This window comes from Myiozetetes cayanensis, unplaced genomic scaffold (assembly GCF_022539395.1).
Source record: "Myiozetetes cayanensis isolate MyiCay16 unplaced genomic scaffold, myiCay2020 scf21, whole genome shotgun sequence".
Classification (NCBI taxonomy): domain Eukaryota; kingdom Metazoa; phylum Chordata; class Aves; order Passeriformes; family Tyrannidae; genus Myiozetetes; species Myiozetetes cayanensis.
In genome coordinates this window covers 6,977,316-6,999,116 of record NW_026087423.1, presented here as the reverse complement: position 1 = coordinate 6,999,116, position 21,801 = coordinate 6,977,316, and the positions used below count along the sequence as shown (strand labels likewise).

Genomic DNA, 21,801 nt, shown 5'->3' with positions numbered 1-21,801 from the left:
TTTGGGGGAAGGGGAAGCTCCTTTGTGGATTGCTGATAGCAAGAACTGGTTCCCAGGTAACAAAAGGAGCACGTGTACAAGTTGGCAAGACCAGCCACTGATTCTGAGAGGGGCATTTGCATTAATGGGGGAAAAAACTATTTCCTGCATATGTGAAAGGCCAGATGTGCCCACTGAAGGAAAAAAAGAGCCTTATCATCAAGGCAGCAGCAGCAGCTCCTCTGGCACGTCAAACGTTGTTGACAGAGCAGATTTTTTATGGTGTGCAGCTCAGGACCGTTTATTGATGCCTGACAGGAGGTAGCACCCTGCTGCAGCACCGGGTCCTACCCATGTTGAGTACACACAGAAGAGATCAAAGAGCTGTTGGAACACTGGCAACAACCTGAGAGGCAAAAAGATTCATGTCTCAGTATGTCATTTGTTGTAGAGCAGAGGATGGCATAAGGGATTTTGTCCCAGGAGTGATAAACGCCATGAAGTATTTGGTTTTTATATCAGTATTTTATTTGATTCAAAATAGATCCACCTACCTTGCTAGTCCAATGGTTTTTCAGTATTTATGGGACGTGAGTGGAAATTGTAAATCCGAGGGTCATGTCCATTTGAATCTGAATGAGTTTTAATGGCTCCATCCATATCCCGAAAGGCATGACTGGAGTAAAATTATTCCAGTTTGAGATTGTTAATAATGGGCTTGTTCAAAGTTGGATCATCTTTTATGTAAAGAGTTTGAATTGGTTTTGTAGGAGCTGGAGTTGGGGCAGAGGAGGGTTTTTATCAGATAACTCACCTGCACTGTGCCTGGTGCTGGGTAAACCAGCGTTGTCCGTGCTGTGAGTTGTTGGCCAATCAGACCTGAGGCTGAGGTTGGATTTTCAGTGTGGTCTGGCTGTTGATAAGAACACTGAGAAGTTTCCCCCAGAGATAATGCCAGTCCAAATTCACTTCTACTATTCCTCTCATTTCACCTCAAATATTTTTGGATTATGGGCACTACATGTTAAAAACAGTCCATCATAAAATCTCCTCTGTTCACACATTGGAGAGAGCAATGTTGGGATCCACTTTGTGTGCTGGCACGCAAAGGAAGCTTGTCAGGAGCTGGGTTTGCCTTGGCAGTGTCCGTCAGCCCCGTGCCTGCAGACCTGGGCTCAGGATGAAGGTGCTGCCAGGGAGATGGATTTGTGTTGTTTACTAATGCCAGCTCTGCCAGTCTGTTGTCATAGTGCTTCTCCACCAGTAACGGTGAAATATTATTTCCACGGGTCGGTGCTGCTGGGGTGCATCTTCAAGCAGGCTTGATCTTTAGGGTAGAGTTTGCTATGACTTAGAGGAACAGGCTTTGAAATTGTTAATTTGTTCATGGAATGGAATAATCTGTTCCTGGGGAATCACCTCGCCCAACCTTCTGTTTATCAGTGTCTTTCTCCCATGATGCTGCAGTTCATTTCTAGAGTAGTGCCTGCTACAAGTATTTTGGGCTCAAGTGTAGTTGCTTGTTGACCGAGCTCAGCTACGTGTTTCTGCTATGACTAATCAAATATCTGAAAGGTAGAAGAGTGGACTGAATGGAGAAAATACTGTGAGACAATACTGTCTGTATTGACAGAAAACATGTCATTACCAGCCAAATCCAAAGCTGTTGAACACTGAGCTTTTTACATATGATTTTTTAAGATAGCAAGTGGAAAATCAGCCATCAGATGGTAGAGCTGTGAGAGCTGATGCAAAACATAAATGTTCGTACTGAGAATATGCAATGACGACAGTTTTCCCAGAGACGTTGTGGAGTCTCCCTAACTGGACTTATTCCAAAACCATGCCATGTGCTGTGGGATGACCTTGCTGGAGCAGGGAGGTAGGACCAAATGACCCACTGTGGTCCCTTCCAACCTGACCCAGTCAGTGATCTGTGATTTCTTTCTATCCAGGTGAAAGCACAGGAGCCGTGTAATCTGTTGCAGCATCTCTGCTTGGAGTGTTTTATCTGTAGGTGGCACGTGCTCTTTGTGAATGAGTCTTTCACTGGCAACTGTGCAGCTTCCAAATCTGTCTGTCAAGACAAGTACAGGTATAAAATTAATGCCCTGTAAATCTGCTTTATTTTTTTCAGAAGCAAATGAGTCTTAAAGCTTAGACCTCACATACAAATCTCAGTTTCTGTAGTTACATATACACATATATAATTTTTAATCTGTCATGATTCTCATCTTCTGTCCTGTCACTCTGTTTCCTTTGTCCTTTACTTTTATGGGTTTGGTTTTTCTTCAGATGGTTAAACTGTGAAAGTGATCTCTTAGTGTGTTCAAGGTAGTGCTGCGAGGCCAGTAGACTCAGGTTTTACTAAAGTCTGAATTGACTAAAGTCTGCTTTGTTTTTCTCTCTGTATGGCAATACCTTAATTCCTTTGTCATCATTCAGATGAATGTATAAGGGCATTTATAAATTAGTCCTGGCAACTCCTTGTCAATCACAGACCAGCTCGAGCTCATTGTACTTTCTGAACCTGGTTTACTGTACCAGGACACAAATGTGTTTTCCAGTGCTGGAAATCCTGTTAGAATTTGAGAAGGCAGATCAGAGGATTATGGGCTTTGTCCTTCTGACACAAAAGCACCTGCTGGGCATGAAGACAAGTAGGAAATGTCTTCTCACCTCATGCTATTTCTGTGGTACAGTGACCTTCAGAGGCTCGGTTTGCATGAAACGATCCCTTCCCCCAATTCCTGCCCAGGGGCAGAGGGCCATGGCTCAGGTTTATTTCTGAAGCTTCACACTGCTGTGAAGGCACTTGCCTATTTTTGTAATGAGTAGGTGGATTTTTTTTTTAATAAACCAAAGCCCACAGATCTGCTTCACTCGATCCTTTGACTTGCATTCCTTGTCGGGTCAGCCAAGCCCCATCTCCCGTGGGAGTGCTGCACCTCCTGCAGTTCTCATGGGCTTTGCCTGGTTCCACACTGGCTGCCAGGCTCAGCAAGGACTTTCACTGCAGGGTGTTCTGGTGAGCAGTTTTAACTTCACTGTGGCTCCATGAAATAGATCTGATGTCAGTGTCAATGTAGTTTTCACCAGTGTTTGAGGAGGAAACTGTCCCAGTCATATCATTGCTGCTTTTAAAGCATTTGCAGCAGCTGGTAGCTCTGAAGGCAGCGAGTACAGTGGGTGAAACACAGAAAATCCAGTGGTGATATCCATGTCCTGTCAGTGCCAAGATTGAGGACAGTTCTCCTTAGTGTTCCCTTGCTGCCAAGAGGACGGGAAATATGCACAGTTACAGTAAATATTTCCAGTTGTGGGTGGTCCCTAAGCTCCCTTTACTGCTGAAACATGGTACCAAGCATGGTATTGTATAGGGGAGTATCAAAGGGAAGAATGCCAGAGTTGTTTTTCAATCCCATATTTCTGTCTGTGCTGCAGCTGGCTCATCCATCTCCTTGCTCTCCTTCAGCTGTGTCCATGGTGTCCTGCCAAATGAGAGCATTCCCACCCAAAGGTGGAGCCTCTGGAGAAACACAGCCCTGCCTCAACTCTGGGGGCTTTGGGAAAGCACCGACTGCCCGAGGTCAGAGGGATCAGTAGCTCCTGATGTATTTCTTAAACAATAATGAGCCAAACTTCACCTTTCTAAAGCAAGGTCACGGAGACCGTACACTCAAAGGAGGTATAAATAAAATAGCATGTGATTAGTGCCATTGTATTCATGATATGCAGCATAAGAGTATGAAAAAGACACAGCCAGGGATTTAACCCAATTCCTTCAGAATCTGTGCAGAAAAACTTACTCTAATCAAAATTTATTTTAAATACAGTTGAAAGTGAAGTTAAGCTTCCTGCAACAAGAAGACCATATTAAAATTAACCAGGAGAAAGTTTTATGATGATTCTGAAAAGGTTTGAGGAGAAATTTGTCAGGTTACAAATTGTAGTTTACATCCTCCTATGTGTCCAGGATGTGACCCTGTTGACCTGTGGGAGCTGCAGATAGAATAAAGTTCTCCTTGAAACAACCAAATATCTTCCCAGAAGAGCCTTAATTTGACTTCTTTATAGACTTTTTTCAGTTCCAAAGTCAGTTTTTCTTGCTTGTAGCCAAACTTGATCATTAATATTTCATCTGGCACACAATGCAGTTGTTTCTGGAATGTCTTTTTTTCCTGCTGAAGTGCATGGAGAGGTTATTTGCAGGTCTTGTTCGTGGGTGAAATGCATTTACAAGGATAAAACCTGAAAGAACATTAGCAGGACTTGCAACTGACCACAAAAGCAAAGGTTTGATGACAAGAGCAAACAAAACAGCACTTGGAGGCCTGCTGGGAATACTGGCCTTCCACACAAACACGCTTTTAACCTCGCTTCAGCCTTATCCCATAATTCATATCATCCTGCAGAATGTCATCCTCTGCTGGAAGAAATCAAGATTTTGCTTTTATTCCGTATTTCAGCTGCCAAAAAAACTTTCTGAAAATACCCACCCACTAATGAGCTGGGTGGAATCCCTCATGTGGAATGCTGGCTGGAAGTAAGAGATGATTCACGCGGAAGAGTGAGGATATGCAACTTCTGGTACCAAAAAATGGTGATTCACCAACATTTCAAAGCATTTTTCCTTTGGTTGGGGTTTGTTCTAGCTTGGGCTCAGGAGACTTTCAAACAAATTAAACCCTCTGTAAAGCTGGGAAGGCAAAAGAGTTTCCTGTGAAACTGTCAATGAGAGGGTTGTGGAGAAGGAAATTATGGAGGAATGGGATGTAATGAGGCAGTTGTGCAGGTCGAAGGAAATGCCAAGTGTGCTGTTATTCCCTTTGCTCTTCAGGGAATCTCTGTTGAGGAGAACACGATGTACAAAGAGGAAAAACCTCAGCCAAGGGTCAGGCTTGGGCCAATAGATCTCAACAGTGAAGTAGTTGCCATGAATTGTCTATAGAATGGTGGTCATTATAGAGTGGTGGTCATTGCCCCCAAAACTGAGAGTGCACAAATATTTGGAGCTGAAAACCCAAAAAATGGGTAATCATTAATAAATGTATGGTCACAAAGTGGATCTTTTTAAAGGGTGACATTTTGAAACTTTTCTAGACATAACTGGAGCGATCGGCCCCTTTTGTTACATGGATCCTGTTTGGTTACGTTTCATAAGTGACACAGACATTGTTATGAAAATAGCAGTGGCTGATGCTGTGGAAGCAGACTATTACATATAATTTTTTTCCCCAAGTCATTTATTCCAGACTCATCTCTGCCTCACAAATTCAAGGAAATTTGGAGGATGACTCCCCTGTGCCCCACAGCCATCACGGTGTGTTCTGTCTCGGTTACACACAGTTGCATTTTGCTGTTGAATTCTATCTTTATCTTAAATTAATCATAGAATTTCAGATGGGTTTGGGTTAGAAAGGACCTTAAAGGCTATCTCATTCCACCCTGTGCCATAGGCAGGGACACCTTCCACTATCCCAGGTTGCTCCAAGTCCCGTCCAACCTGGCCTTGGACACTTCCAGGGATGGGGCAGTCACAGCTTCTCTGGGCAACACGTGCTGGTGCCTCATCACCCTCACAGTGTTTTCCTGTCTCAGCTTATTGTCCTCTTACATCAGGAATATGTTTGACCACTACATGGACATGCCAGTGTTTTTAACATTGAATTTTTGTTTTAATAAGCAAATGTTATGGCCTCTGTGGGGCCAGTTTGAATTACTGAAGCTGCAGCTCTATAATTTGTTACCCCTTTTAACTGCCTGACCTTTGCAGCGTGCAGATTAAAATACAAGGTGTAAAGTTCTCACCCTGGTACTGAGATGGCAGCACTTAATGGAAGGTGTTGTTGAAAATACTTCGGTTCTTCAGTGTGGCTGGATCTCGGTGAAGCTCTGGCAGGTGATGATTGTTATGCAATTGTACTGGCAGGAGCAATTAGAGATTTACAAGTGCTTGTAAATGCTGCTATTTATAGGATGGACACTTCATTTAACCAAATGCTAATCTTTTCTCAGTGGGAGGAAATGTCAGAGTGGAGAATTTCATCCCTGGGCTGGGAGTGGACTGTAGTGTCTGAAAGAACAGTGTCCTTTTTTTAAAAGAAAAGCATTAGAGGCTTCCAAGAGACCTGCACATGAGGGATGGAGAAAGGAGGTTTTAAATTTTGCAATGCTTTGGAGTTTTAATATTAATGATCTATGGGGCTTTCAGATCGTATCTGGTTTGTGAGATTGGGAATATGTGGTTTTATTCTCAGCCTCCTTGCTTTGATTTTTGAGAAGCAGAACTGAGTTTCTGTGAATCTGGGAAAAGATAATTTAAATGCATTTTATTACACCTTCTTACTTTGTGAATGAATTTCTCTGGGGATATTTTTAAGAATTAGAACCAGTATGACAGTATTCTTGTTAATCTTTGAGAGACCTCGCATGTCCTCTTAAATACAACTGATGGATCCCATTGCAGTGAATAATAATGTGAATCAGGCTTAAACCCAAGAATAGAAAAAGCCTGTTTTTTACTGAATTACTTGCATGATCGACTTAATTATAAAAGTTTCAGAAAAGGCTTTTTTCCCCCCCTCTTTGCGTTATTTTGATTGTGCTGTAGTAAGTCATGCTCTCGTCAGCGCTCACACTCGTGGTCAAGTTATTCTGTTCTTCGTACGTGCACAGTAAGTGATTGGATTAAATAAGAATTAACAGAGCAGATCCCATCAGCATCTCTCCAAGTGTAGGAACCAGCAGCAGGAGGATTGCTTTGGACAAGTGACAGGGACAGCTGTGGACTGATCCCAGGGTATGGGCAGTGAGGACAGGAAGGAGAAAAGAGAGAAGAAAACAGTTTTTAAAGACTGAATAATTTACAACAGTGGGGCATCCCTTGTGTAGGAGGGATGAAATAAACCTTGGTTTAAGGTCATCTGTTCCCAGTAGCTCCTGTGGCTTGTGCCAGGGAAAACCTGTAGGGCAGGAAAATATGGAAGAATCATGGAATTACAAAATGGTTAGAGTTGGAAGGAACGTGCAAGACTACCCAGTTCAACCTCCCAGCCATAATCATGAACAAAACTCTTTTTTTCAGGAACTGTTAATAGCTGTAGTTATACAAATCTCTTCCTGTATTTACACAATAAGGGAGCAAGTTTTGTATAGTGGAAGCAGATTTGCTGATAAAGTTGTGTCTAAAGAAGAAAAACTTTGTGTTTGGTAATTTTCTGTGGAATATTCTTAGTGCAAACAGCCATGGATGTTCACTGCTGGAGCCAGGCTTTCTGCATGGTTTCCACATAGTAAACTGGATTTTTGGTAGGGTTTTTTGGGGGTTTGTTTATTTATTTATTTTTTTAATAGCTGAGAGATTTTCTCTGTGCAATTTTTATGCTTTCCATCCTTAGAGAAGACAGATGGACTTATTTATCTGCTGCGAGGTTCAGGGACAGATTATAGATGATTTTGCTTTGTGTCATTTAAAACATTCTTATTTATGAGCGAGGAAGTTGGCAATAATCACGTGATTCATGGTGGAAAAATTATCTGCAGGCTGCTGCTGTTGTCTTAATAGGCTTAAAGGAATTAGAAGTGATGTAAATAATAGTTGTGTTGAGGGTGAGCAAGTGCGACAAGGGTGTGTTTTGACTAAAGCCCTTCCCGTGTGATTTTTTACAAAAATAACCCTGTAAAGTGAATAATCCATTTTGATTTCTAATGAGCAATGTTAATATCCTTTGTAATGATAGATCTTTTAATTAAAAGTACAAACAACACCTCAGGGCATTAAGATTTGAAGGCTTGGTGGAGCCTCGAGCAGTATTTGCCTGTGTATCTCCTTAAAACCCTGTGGTGGCTCAGCTTGGCCCAGGAAAAATCCCAGTTGCAGATGTTTGGAAGCTGAGGAAGAGGAGCAGCAGAGAAGAGCCATGCCTTCATGTGCCAGAGTTTCTGTTAAAACAGGATGTATTTCAGAAGGAATTTCAGTGCCATTTATGGTTTGATTTGTGTACACAGAACATGCCCCAGCACAGCTGAGGGGAGCGAGGGCACAGCTTGGGCAGCATGAAGAGAAACAGTGCCCAGAATAGGGGACAAGGGGGTTTGGGGGCTCTGCCACACGGGCTGGGGACAAGCAGGGGACAGAGGGGCAGCAGGACACAGCAGCAGGGACAGCTTGGCCAACTGTCCTCGGGCAGAGGAGGTCAGGGAAGAGAACAACAGGTTGTAGCTGACGATGAGGGATTTACAACTGTAGTAGTACGATTACAGTAGTATTACTAAACATTAATAGCATCTGAAATCCTCCCACAATTAAGTTAACAGGTGATCTTTTTAAATTGCCCAAAATTTTGTACATTGCCAGCTTAACTAGAGATATTTGATGAGAGAGAAGCATTTTGTCTAAACTGAGGTGTTTCAAAACCAGGACACAATGCCCAGTGTATGTTATATGTGGCATTGATAACATGATTCCTCTTTATCAAATGGACTTTTTGAATCACAGAAGCCTTTTAGTTTTCAAAGGGGGGTGATTATTTTTTCCCCCAAATATTTTGTTCTTTTCCGAATACTTGTCTACTTTGGGCCCTGTGTCTGTTATGGGGTGTCTGAATTTAAAACCTGAAAACTGACTTTGGGAGATTATGTAGGGGAAAAAGGGGGTCCTGTAAAGCTGGAGTGTGATGAAACTTAGGAAGGGGTAAATTGTGGGTTAGGAATGTTGGCTGGAGAAGTGAGTTGCACACTGTTAGCCAGGATTAGGTCTCTCATTGTATATTCACTGCCCCGCGTTCCGTTGAGGATCAAGTTTTAGTCCATTTAAGAAGCTCTGTGCTCCCTTCTTCTGTTCCAAAGAAAAGGAACTACAGAATGATAGGAGGGAGGTAACTTATTCTCAGGTACTGCAAGACAGGTGCTGTTTTCACAGCTGGATTTTTCCCTTTGCAGTATTGCCCGTGAGCATCGCCCTCTTCCCAGCAACGATTCTGTTCCCTTCAGAGCACCTCCCAGACCTTTGCATCCTTGGAATGTGAGAGCATTTTAATCGGATTTTGGTGGCATTTCTTAGAATAAGGAGTGGGAGAGGGAGGAAGATTCCATGAAGATCTGTGAGACTGTGGAAGGGACAGATTGATGTGGGTAAGCTGCTTGGGTTAGTGGCTATTTCAGAATGGCGAGGTCAGGGATGGCGTCGGGGATAAGTGGTTGAGACAGAACTCCCAAGTGGATTGGAAGATGAAAGGGAACGGGCAAGGTGAGCGGAGTTCATTTGCCTGCCTGAGAGAGGGAGCACAAACAGGGACAAAAATAAATCCCTGCATTTCAGTGCCAGTGTGGGCCAAGTCTGGTCAAGGGAAGCTGAAGGTGAAATAACCATTTCTGCAGACTGCAGACCCAGGAAGGCAAGATCCTGGTTGGGTTCTTTAATAATCACATGCAGGGAGCTCCATACAGAATCTACAAATAAGTATATCTATATGGTAAATTCACACCAAAATAGGGCTGGTGAGAAGTGTCCAAAAGTGCCCCTGCAAAGGCTGCCCAAAAGAGACAGAAGGGTGGCAACAAAATAATTGAGCCCCTCCCTACAAAATATTGCATACATTTCCTAAAAATGAAGAGTATGACATCTTTTAAAGGAAAAAAATCATCTAACCTTACCTAGCTACATGCATCTGCTACAAATTCAAATATATTTGATATTAGAAAAATTCAGGTTACTTCTTGTACCTGAAATTCTAATTACTTCAGGTTTTCCCTCAACTCTGCAGTAAGAATTTAATTAAAACCAAAGCTCTTCTCCTGCATTTGCTGGCGAGATACTGGAGAAAATTGCTTTGTCATGGTAAAAGTTCCATTTTGATTGAAAATCACCCGTTTGCAGGTCAGCTGCTCAGGTAGCACCTGCACAGACTGCTGTCCCAGAAAGGAGCTTTGCAATAGAAAGTAAATTACAGTAATTGAGATTATAGTAATGCAGAGCTCTGTGTTTAACCAGTGATTGACAGCACTTGGATTTGCAAACAGTCTCTCTGAAATGTGGTTTTAAGTGTGTTCAGGTTTAGTGTGTCTGCTGTGCAGCCTGAGTTATTCCCCCTTCACTTTTCTGTTACACCTTTTAGTGGTATTTTCTTGTTGGTTCTTTAATACATGTTTGAAAAATAAACATTTTTTACTTTATAGAATAGTTCAATCAGGTGACTTTATACTTGGGAACTAGCTTTTTTTTCTTTAAAATGGTGTGGATTTTTGTCTCCATGGCATTACCTGTGTAGGTCTGGGTATGTGCCACACCCAACTCTGAACTCTCTGTTTATTTGCAGGTGAGGTCTGGGCAGTGTGTCTGCAGTGATTGCTTTCCGTGTTCTTAATGTGACCTTGGTGACAAAGCTCTTGTCACTATGAGAAGGGATTCGGGCCCCGTGGGTTGGTTGCAGCAGCAAATGCAAATTATGGTAAGTGGGAGAGTGGGGATTTGTAGGATTGTGGTTATTTGCATTGTTTAGTTCTGGGTGTTGGCTGTTAGATAACAAATAACACCTTCAGTCACACTAATCCTGGTATTTTTGGCAGTTTGAAAGTACTCACTCAATGCACCTGGCCAGCTGCTTATGTTGTAAAGAGGAGTTGACGTTTGTACATCAACATGGAATCTTGGAATTATTTGGGTTGGAAGGGACCTTAAAGCTCATATCATTCAAACCCTGCCATGAGCAGGGACACCTTCCACCTTTGAGGTTGGTCAGAGCTCCATCCAACCTGTCCTTAAACACTTCCAGGAATGGGGAGTCCACGAGTTCTCTTGAGACCTCTGCTTCAAAAAAATAAATTAATTCATTTATTTCTAAGTATCTCATCCTTTAAAATGGACTCGACCAATGGGACTCAGTGCTGTGCAGAGACTCTTGCAGGATTTGTGATGTATTTGGTTGTTGGGCCAAATCAGTGAATAATGGTGGTTCTTGCTGTTTTTTAGAGAAGGAACACTATGTGTTTCAGCATGATACACTCTGGAAACAACATCTCTGAAAGGCACCTTGATCTGAGTTTGCTTCCTCGTGAATTTAAATGAGAATGATGATATTTGATCTTCATGCTGACTCTACATCAATACTTGCATTTTTCTTTTTTTTTGCAGATTCTTTTTCCCCGTTGGAGTTTTTCAGTTCTGTTGAATGTGTAATTCCAGCTATGGCAACAAGAGTAGAAATAAATTCTCCTTTGGCGTCTTTGACGGCAGTCCCCGACCTGACTGAGCTCCGGACCGAGGACAAGGCACAGCGTGTGTATGTCAGCGTGCTTTCGGACGCGAGCAACAAGGCCAAGGAGGCTTCAGCATCACTGACTCTCGAAGAGAACAAGAAGTTTGGGAGTTCCTTGAGATCCGCAACGATGCCATCACTGGGATCGAGGCCGAGACTCTTCCCGAAGCCTTTTTCTAAAGAGAAGCCTCCAGAGTCTTTTGCAAATGTTAAACCCCCTGTCCCAGCTTTCAGGTCCAGCAGTCGGATCAGAAAGGCCCCTGAGGAAACGTCATCTGTGAAGGTGTTGAGTGGAAATGTTCCTCCGTTAGTAGATCAGAAAGTGATCGAAACTGAAAATCGGGGTGACGGTGAGGTGGTCACAAACATGACTTTCTACACTGGGCCCAGTGCCAACACGGTCATTCTGTTCGAGCCAGCGGGACCAGAGCAGGCCAAGGTCAGCCTGGCCCAGGAGAAGAGGGCTCAGGACCGCACAGGATTTGCTGCTCTGCAGACAAAGGAGATTCAGTGCAGTGTGAAACTGGAGAAACCATCCGAGACATCCAGGAATGCTGAAGGATCTATCCATAGGCAGATGTCGTTTTCCTCCAGTCTCAGACCAGTCTCTTGGAACTCCCTCAAAACTGGGGAAAAAAAAGATGCTCGTGAAGTTCGTCCAGGGGAGAAAACCAATGATGATGCAAATAATCTCAACAATAAAGTTGATTTCTCTATTGATGTCCAGCAAAAGGCAAAACACAGACCAGTGTCTGCTATTTTTCTGGAATCCTTACGAGATCAAAAGCATCACACAGTGGAAGCTTCTGAGGAAAAATCTCCCACGGAGAAATCTGGTGTTAGGAAACCAAGGCCTTTGTCCATGGACCTGACAGCTAAATTTGAACACAAAGATCTTTCTTCTTGCAAGAAGACTTGTTCATCCCATGAAAGCAAGGAAAATGTATCCATAATTACTGTTACTGATGTGAGTTGTCATGATCAGTCTGAAATGGGGCCAAAATCTGAAGAAACTGACTTTAATAAAAGCAGTTCTTCTAAGACAAATTTGAAATGCAGTAGCCAGGACATTGGCATCTTAAATAATGGGAAATACATGTGGGAAACAAAACTTAAATCTAAAAGTGAACAAGTTGAGACAAAACCAGAAATAACTACTAACTTGCACGGTTCTGAAAGGAGCCCTGAAACAACCAGTGAAAGCAGAACTAATAAGGGGGGGAAAAGGGCAGATCAGAAGGAAACGTACATGTTTCTAGGCTGTGAAAACCCTGCAACTTCCTCGGAAAAAGAGAGTAATATCTTAAGAGGAAGTGTCAAAAAACACATTAGTTTGTTTACTTCAGAAAATCCCAGTCCCGCAGTGGATACGGAGCTTCTCCCAGCAAGTGCCGAGAAGGAGAACAGGTGTGTGACCATCCAGCAGAGAATCAAGGAGCTGACAGCAGAAAACGCTGACGTTAAGGTGGGGAACCTGCGCAGGTCACCGCAGTCACGGCCGCTCTCCGCGGACCTCACAAAGATGTAAGTTGCAGAGAAATTCTGGTTTATCCTCTTAGTGTCGTTCAGTAGAACTTGCTCTCTCACTCCAGTAAAATAACTGATCATTTGGCTTCCTCTAAATGTAGTTCTTCATGCTGTTATTCTCTGAGCCTCTTTACTGCCTTTTTGTACCCAAAAAGAGATAAAATTTAATGAAGTATACACTGACAGCTAAAAAAAATAAGTAAATCTGCCGATATTGTGGCCTTTGAATGCAACTGTAACTGCAGATCCATGATTAACATTTCCTGCATTTTACAGTCTCGAGGTGAGCCTGTGGACTGCCAGCTCATAGACTGGGGAGAAAGCAAAAGAATGGTCTTCCTGACAGTGGTGTGGGGCATCAGGATTTACACCAGGCAGGATTCTGATTTCACTATTGGGATCAAAATAAATAAGTTTAACTGAGGCATCTCTTTTCACAGAATCATTGAGGTTGGAAAAGACCTCCAAGGTCATGAAGTCGAACCATTGACCGATCACCACCTTGTCAACAAGAGGTGTTATAGTTCATTATGGATCTCTAAATTTTCTACTATAAACTAAGCTACATAACTAACAACTTTTTGGGAAACAACAATCCTTTGGTCTAGATACAATTAATCCAGCAAATACAGTCACTTCCTATGAAATAGTGATGTTTTTCCTTTAAGAAATGAAATTTATTTATTGGAGAATTTTTACCAGTCTGCTTTAGGTGTGCAGTGAACCAACACACTGACTAACTGGACTAAAGAAGTAATACAAGTTTTTTGGTTTAGGTTTTCAAGTCCAACATCAAGCAGTGAAGCAAAGCCTGAGAAACCTGCTGAAACCAGAACTGACCCTATCCATGAAACACAGGAAAATCCAAAAGTAAGGAAGTGGCACAGTGAGTGGGCTCCAGCTGGGTTTGCACTCGGAGGGCAGTGAGTGCTGTCCTGTTCTGTGTGGTTTTATCAATCAATGACTTTTCAATGGGTGTTGAGAGTTTTATTGCTGACACAATCCCAGGGGGTTTACTGGTGTGAGTCTGTCTTTAGGACATACCAATAATGTACAGGAGTATCATGTTTGCTGAGCTGGTAAAGTTCATTGTGCACACTGTTGAATGTGTGATTGCTAGGGAGGGAAAAGGATTTTATGTACTATTCTTAAAGAATTCTAACATGTGAAACCCCACAGTGAATCCCCTGTGGCTGTGGTGCGTTTGTGCTGTGATTATTCTTTATTTTCTCCAAGCACAGCATTAGGATTGTGCATTCCTACATCCGAGTCACAGCTCCTGATTAATCACAGCCTGGACCTTTCATGTCAGTCTCCTCAACAACAATAACCTGAGCAGTTTAGACAATAGAGTGTTCCAGGGAAAGTGATGATTTGCTGTGGAAGCTTTAGGCTCTCTTTGTTTCTAAGCAACACCTTGGTGTTGCAAAACAGAACTTCTCTGTTGACGCTTCTTAGTAGAGAAGATTTAAAGTAGTTAAAGGGTGTTTGTTGTGAGTTCTCATGGCTGTGCTTTTTTCCTGTCTAAGACAGGAATATATGGTAAGGAAACTAGGAGCTACAGGTGCAAAGTGTCTGTAGCTTAGTGTTACTTTCAAGAAGAGCAATTTTTTTTTAAAAGGAGATCTTTAATGTAAGACAATAAAGTAGGAATAAAAAAATTCCTCTGAATTCCTGGAATAATATAGGTCAGTCTTAAAAATCTTTATAAATGTCTTCAGTGTTGATTTTCTGACATTCTTCAGCTTTTTTAAGAGAATCTGGAGTCAACTCCAAGTTTTAAATTTTAAACTTGAAAAGAACATTGAACTCTTGTAAGACCTCCAGTATTTTTTGATTATTTGATTCCCTGTGTTGCACAAAGTAGGTGCAAGTAAGTTTTACAATGAACTTTCTTAACTGTTGGATTTTCTCATTCCAGAGTAAGGAGCTGAAGGTTGCACAGGGCACAGATCTCACAGAAGCACATGTTACTGGGAAGCCTTGGAAATCCCGGCAGGTTTCAAAGATAACCAGTACACCTGATCAACTAGAGAGGAAAGGAAGCTTCCTCGGGGATGCTCAGCATTTCTCTCAGCAGAGTGAAAGTTCTGTCTCGTTCACAAGCAGTTTCGAAAAAAAATTAAACCCAGCACTTCTGGAAAAGCCCTTCATTAAAACTGTCCGAGCCACCATGTTTGAGCACAATGTGCAGAGACACAGCGTTGCTGTTGAGCACTCTGGGGCTGATGCTGCACTGAAAAGGAACCAGGAGCCTGAGGCAAAGCAAGACGTGGTGGTTTTGGGGCCCAGCAGACGGTCATGGATAGGAGAAGGGGAGGAAACCACCCCTGCAAAGAAGGAGCATTACAAGCCATCTGATTCATCCAAACACACAGCGGATGTAGAGAAAAGTGGCAAACCAGCTTGTTCAAGTGAAGAAAAGAAAATTATTGTCTTAGAAAAATCTTTGGTTGAGAAGAGTGAAAAACCCAGTGCTAAAAATGCAGAAGATTCTCTAATTTACCAACGAATAGAGCCCAGGTATGAAGTCTTTCAGACTTGTGGGGAAAGGGCTCTTAGTGAAGCCATCACAATGGCTCCTGAGAAAAAGGCCATGACACTCAGAGCTAGAAAATCATCTGTGAAAGAGAATAAAACTGATGAGGAAGTTGGGCACATGGGGCAGTCAGTGAGGGCAAGTAGTCACACTCTCTACTTGAAAGAAGATATTGCTGTTTCAGAACCTAGAGAGATAAAAGTTCTTACAAGCAAGGCTGTGTTGAGAGAACCTAATGATTTTCTCTCCAGTGAATGCACTTTACCTGAACAGAAAAAGGACTCTGATAAAACAGAACCTGATGCACTGTTAATAGTAACTGAGAAAATACCTTATTCCACAAACAAAAGTAAAGTTTTGGGAATTAATGAGAAAGTAAACAAGCTACATTCTGAAATTAGAAGTGATAAGAGTGAAGTCTCTTCCATAGATAAACCAGAGAAGTCTAATGTGGTAAAATGCTCTTCTGAGAAAAGGAGTTTTCGGGCAGGTGGGACAGACACTTATGAATTCAGAACCAACCTGGATCGTGAAGTTGTTTCAACAAGTGTGAGTAAACACGGGGCCCATTCTTCCTCAGGGCTTTCAGGTGGACAGTTTTTTAAACCTTCCAGTAGCCACCATCCTGATGCAAAAGTACAGACCATAAATAAAGAGGAATCCGGGGCCTTTGGGTTAAGGAAAAGTCTGGACTTTAATTTCAAAGAGCGAGACTTTAGCTTGGCTAGTGCAGCTCCTGAAAACAGTGAAAAACTCAGAGTAACAGATCCAGAAGAGAAAATCAGGAGAAGCAAAAGTAGCGTTTCTGACTTGAAGATTTCTGAAAGGTGGAGGAGGAGGACCTTGCCTCAGGAGTCGGCCAAGGCAGAAGAAGTTGTGTGGTTCACTCCTGAAAATATCAAGAGGCTGAGTCGGACAGATTTATTGCAGTTGGATGAGGATTCACTTAAAAAGAGAAACAAAAATATCAAAGAAGGGCTGGAAGGGAGTGAGGCAAACCAGGCTGTTCTTGGCAGTCCTGATGATTACTTGAAACATCAGAGTTCTGTCTTCGAGCCAAAGGCAACTTTTTTTGCAGTGACTTATCAGATTCCTGGTATCAAAAAAGAGAAAAGCTTTGTTGGTGCTCCCAGTGCAAGTGAAATTAATACGGTTTCCAGTTCAAGTGGGGGAGCAGCAATTAATGTGGACCCTGTTTTTCCTGGAAGGTCCAAACCTGTATTACAGCAACCAAACAAAAATGTGATGAGTACAGCTTGTAGAGAGGACTCCCGGGAAGTGCATATTAGCAAGGATTGGGTCAAAGAAGACAACAAAGATACTGTTTTATCCAAAAATATTGCGTTTGGTAATTTTCATATGTCTAGGAAGGATAACCAACAGCATCATGAAAAAGGCCTGGATCATTCTAAAGAGAAAATTATAGATGTTGATGCTTTCCTGTTAAAACAGGACCTGGAAAATACAGTTCAAATTGATCTCAAAAGTAGCAGAAGGAAAGTCTCCTCTTCTCATGAACCCCGATCTCCCCCATGTTCAGCGCAGGTACGTAAAGACAGTGAAACAGACCCCCAGAAAAGGAGTGAAAATAATCCTGATTTACCTGTCAGGAGGGCTGAGGATAGTTACAGATCCCAAATTCTAGATATTGATGCACTTATGGCAGAATATAAAGAAGAGTCAGCCAAGGCCAGTAAGGTTCAAGGTAAGCTCTCTGATGATTTCAGCTCATTGAGTAGGGAGAAATCAAAGAACAGAAGAAATGTGTCGGATAGGACAAGTCTTTCCTACAGCTGGAATGAGTGGAAGAGTAGATCAGATCACTCTTCTGTTACTAACAAACCAAGTGAGTGTGCAGAAGAGCAGCACAGGCCAGAGAAACTAACTGTAAATGAAAAGAGCAAAGAGAAACTGGAATTACGTAGCCCTGACTTTGATAAGCCGAAGTCCAAAGACAGAAAGTTCAGCCCTCCTTACTGGGGAAGTCCCAGCATCTTCTTCTCAGAGAAGTTTGTAAATTCACCTGTGGAGTTCAGTAGGAAGAAAACTTTCATTGTTGATGAGGACGAGGAAGTGAATTTAACCTCCAGGAATCAGAGTCCAAAATTCGTAATCGAGAAGGTACAGCCTGTAAATGTAGTGGGAACAGACCAGAGGCTGGAAGCCAATTTTGCTTCCAGGTTGTCCATAAAGGCAGATGATGGGCTCTTACAGAAGAGGTTGGTGACTAAAGAACAGTTCTTGGAGGTGTCTCCAGAGGGTGATTGGAGCAAAAACGTAGCGAGGAGCTCCACAGTGAGGAGCAAAGACAACGCAAATAAGGCGACATGTGAGAGCGACTCTTCCGGTGTGAAAATTAAAGCTGATTGGAGGAGCTACACATCTGGTTTTGGAACGGCCCCCCCGGATTTGAGACGGTCCTACTCAGAAAAATACCGCCAAGGAAGAGACAGTCTGCCACTGATGCAGGAAGTGAGGGGAAGGAAGGACCTACATCAGTCCAGGCAGAGCTTCCCCCTGGAAAGTGTGGATCATGGGTGGAAACACAAGATGTCAGCTCAGTCAGAACTGTTCTTCCATGAAGATAAAAAGGTATTTTCAAGTGGTATCAAATTGTTTCCTGTAACTGAAACTGAACTTTATTTATTAAGGCCTTTCTTGTGTCTTGTACCACTTTTCAGCACCAGCTGTGACTCTGCAGCAAAGGAGCAGGTTCATACTTTTTACTAGAGTTCATTTCCTTTTGGGTTCTGTTTTCTTGAGGAATGTGCGTTGTACTAAATGACCAGATTTTTGCTGTAAGCCCATAAATATTTATTGATGTTTCCATGGAAAACTTGAAAAAGCTTTAAAGTTTATTGTATTGTTAATGCTATGAACCTGGGATGGTAAATTGTTAACTCTCCAATTTTATATTTGCTTGGAAAAAATTGATTTGGTTTATTTTATAAGTTGTCAGCAGCGATCTTTTTGGACCTCCCTTTGGTTTTTTGTCGTTTTCTGAATGAAGCAAATATTATTTTTACTGGGCAAATGGCCTTCATTTGTCTGTGAAGCTTCACTTATATGAGAGACAAGAGATTCCCTTAACACAGTGACATGTGAATGCAATCCAAAGGCTGGACGTGATGAGCTTTACCAGCCTTAATGATTCTATGATTAAAGCATAGGATGTTCATGGCTATATATCTAACATCATTCATAACTGCTTTTTACAGGCTTCTAGGAAAGAGTGGACCAAGCAGAGTTCAGACAAAACAGAGGGAACAGACTTTTCCTCGGTGTCTGCTCAGAGGAGCCGCCACAGTTTCTATAAGGAGAGAAGAGTGGATTTTTGGGCGGTAGGTGATCTTGGAGGAGGTTTCTGGGAGGGATGAGGGAGGTGCAGCTGTTTTCCTTCTTGCAAAGGCCTGTGACGGAAAGTGTGTGTGCCTGGCAGAGATGCACTTGCTGGGGAGTTGAAATGGCAGAGGATGCTCCTCCCTGGGATCCCACTGCTCCCTGCCAACCCTTCACAGGCAAAACATCAGCCGTGCAGCTCATTCATTTTGCTTCATAAATGAGGAATTTTCACCCTGATCTCTAAAGAACTCTCTAGAGCATTATGCTTTTTTGTTGGTTTCTCAGATATTGAAAATGACTTGATTTCAGATTTTTATTTCTGGAAAATTGTGCAGACAAACAGAACAGTGCCAGAGCCTGAGAAATGGAGGGGTTTAATTTTCTTTCTGTAGGCAACACACAGAGAAGTGTTTCTGTGAAGGATCACAGCTGACATTTTGGGAAATCTGATGTCTCTTTAGTACATATACTTTTGGGGTGAATTCCCACTTACCGTTGTTGGGTGATACTTCCAGTTTTAGAAGGATGTTCTCACTTTAGCCCACAGATAAATCTGTGTTGGGAGATAGCATTCTCCATCCAGCTGTTGTCCTGAAATACAAAACAAAGGTCTGGATGTTCCAAAAGCTACACAATAAATGAAAGATTTTATGAGGGAAATAAAGAACTTGAAAAGGGGAGACTGAAGGATGTTTCCACACTGACTGTATCAAGGTCAACCCTCCCCTGTCCTCTCTCTCTGCCAGCACATTGTGTGGTGAGGAGCTGCACTGCCCTCTGCAGAGGCCCTGTTCTGTCATTAATCACTGTTTGCAGCCCTTTAGCAGAGAACACACAAAAAAAGATAGGAAAGGGACTGAGTTCTTTCTTCTTTTCTAGTAGAGAAAAAGCAGACACTCAAACCTTTGAGGATCTTATAAAAGAGTCTCCTAATAGGGGTTTTGGAAACAGGCTCATATTGTTCTTCAGTTCCAGTCTTAAAACTTCATGGAAGGTATCCAAAGGCTGATGACCCCTTCTCTTTCCCATTCTTAGCGTGGGCTTCATCTAAGGAGGAGTTTGAGTTATTTACAGAATTGGCAGTTATCATTTAATCCCTTGAAGTGGTTACATGCCATCAGCTTATGTTGCAAATGTGTAAAGGTGTCATTGGCAAGGTAGGATATGTGGGAGAGAAGTGCTGTCAGAAGGAGTGCTGGGATGACTGAACTGTTCAGGTGCTGTACTGGGATAAATATGACTGCTATTCTCCAACTTGGTTGTTAACTGGGAGGTTACTCAGAATAATCCTTTAACTTCACCAAATGTAACCTGAGACAGTGAAGGAAGGTGGGAAAGGAGGACTCAGCCCTAGGAAAATAGAAAACTCCTCTATTGTGTGTGGCATCCCCTGGAATTCAGTAGGGTCTGAGTGCTTTACTCCTCTGTGTTGCTTTGGAAAGCCCCACAGGGTGTGTTTGGTGTGCAGTGTCCCGGGAGCCAAAGGGGAGCCTGGTCCTCCTGTGTGTGAAGTGTGAGCGAGAGGGTGCACGGAAGGGGCTTTTACCTGCTTTTGGAAAGTGGAAAACTCACCACACTCGTGTCTTCGTAAGCCCCACACAGATATCACAGGAAATTATGTAAAACCAAACCATTTCTTGTGCACCAAGGTTATGCCTTTGTTTTATTTGGAGAAAATACAGACTTGCGGTGTGGAGTCGCTGTTTGAGCAGCGCGTTCCAACACTCCCCTCTGGTGGAGAGACACATCACAGTGCATGTGAGATGGAGGAACACGAGGGGTCAGGAAAGAGCCACGGCAGTCACAGTTAAATCATGTGTTTCCTCGGAATTTGAACACAATCTCGTGACATAGTGCTGCTGTTTGGTCGCTGGCCTGTGCAGTTGGGAAGTTATTTGTTTTTTCTTGTGACATAGTGACAAAAAATATTCTACAGTGCATATTCCTGGTCACTTGGGATATTGATACTGTTCAAGTGACACTGAGTGCTCAAAGTGATGAGTGTCATTGTAGAATGAATGATTGTTTCACATCCACCACTGAAGCAGTGTGACGAGCTGATAATGATATTCTTTGGTATTTGACAAACCAGCTTACATGAGTATCTATTTGTTGCATTATGCCCCATAATTGCTGTATTTATGATAACAAACAACTGCTTGAATGACATTTGCCAGGGCAGCTGATGAACTAGGTTCTTGTGGATGAGCACGGTTTTATGTGGAAGCAAGGAGTGGTAGTATGAATTTACTTCTGGAAAAGTAATTTCTTTGTGATGAAATTCCAGGGAATCTACTGTAATTAGGTTGTTTTTCAAAACATTACAAAGGACAACTTTGAAATCAAATGATTACAATATATTTGACAATAGGGGATTGGTGTTTCAAATTGCAAAGGATGATACTCTTGAGATTTAACACTCATCTAAATTGCATTTTTTAGCTGTTTTGAGTTTGTATTGCTTAAAGAACAGAGTAAGGCTTTTATAAAAATTCCTGTATCACTGCTAGGCTGTCGTCATGTCATCATCTGTGGTTTTACTATGGGTGGTACTTGTCTCTCTGTGTTTTAACCCTGCTGCAGCACAGTGTAGATATAAAAATGAAGTTGTTTTTATGTTTGCTCTGAACAGAGTGGGGGTTTTACCTCACCAAATCAACTGCACATCTCAGACCCTGTAGCAGGCAGAGCTCACCTGCACCGCTCAGGGCCTGGGGCTGTTCTGGGGGTCTTTCCCTTTAGAGGTGGAATGCAGGGGAAGGGACAGGTGTGACCACCTGTAGCATCCAAACCCACTCTGGTTTGTAGCTGGGGTCGAACATGGGGCTGTTCTGCACTCAGAGCTGCCCGGGAAGGCCCCAGCCCTGCAGTGTGTCAGGGAGAAGCCCTGGGAGTTCAGGAGGCGTTAACAAGTATTGAATGTCCTGAACTGCAGTGATCCCATCACAGCTGACACAGGGCTTTAACCTTCTGACGTTCGGTCACAAACCTCAATTCCTGATTGAGTCACCAAGACTGATAGAAGTCTTGGCAACTAAAACCTGAGGAATGTGTGCTGGGACTCATCCTCCAAATACAGTAGCTGTGGTTGTGCCGTGGGGACACCTTCAGCTGGAAATGGAGCAGTTTTAGAGCAGCTGTGGGTTATAACCAAAA

At 42.6% G+C, this 21,801-nt stretch overlaps 1 protein-coding gene across 4 annotated transcripts in view; it reads left to right on the top strand.

The window, feature by feature from the left end:
- The window catches only part of KIAA1671 (KIAA1671 ortholog), a 70,404-nt gene that overhangs the window by 11,247 nt on the left and 37,356 nt on the right, over window positions 1–21,801 (top strand). For 3 of the 4 annotated variants that reach the window (XM_050318356.1, XM_050318355.1, XM_050318358.1), the window contains 6 exons: window positions 8,923–9,114; window positions 10,299–10,430; window positions 11,114–12,761; window positions 13,541–13,634; window positions 14,686–17,895; window positions 18,522–18,644. In XM_050318356.1, the coding sequence (XP_050174313.1) occupies window positions 11,167–12,761; window positions 13,541–13,634; window positions 14,686–17,895; window positions 18,522–18,644 (5,022 nt within the window). In that variant the 5' untranslated portion in view covers window positions 8,923–9,114; window positions 10,299–10,430; window positions 11,114–11,166. Of the gene's footprint in view, window positions 1–8,922; window positions 9,115–10,298; window positions 10,431–11,113; window positions 12,762–13,540; window positions 13,635–14,685; window positions 17,896–18,521; window positions 18,645–21,801 lie in introns of those variants that run through there. The other variant, XM_050318357.1, reaches the window with a different exon arrangement.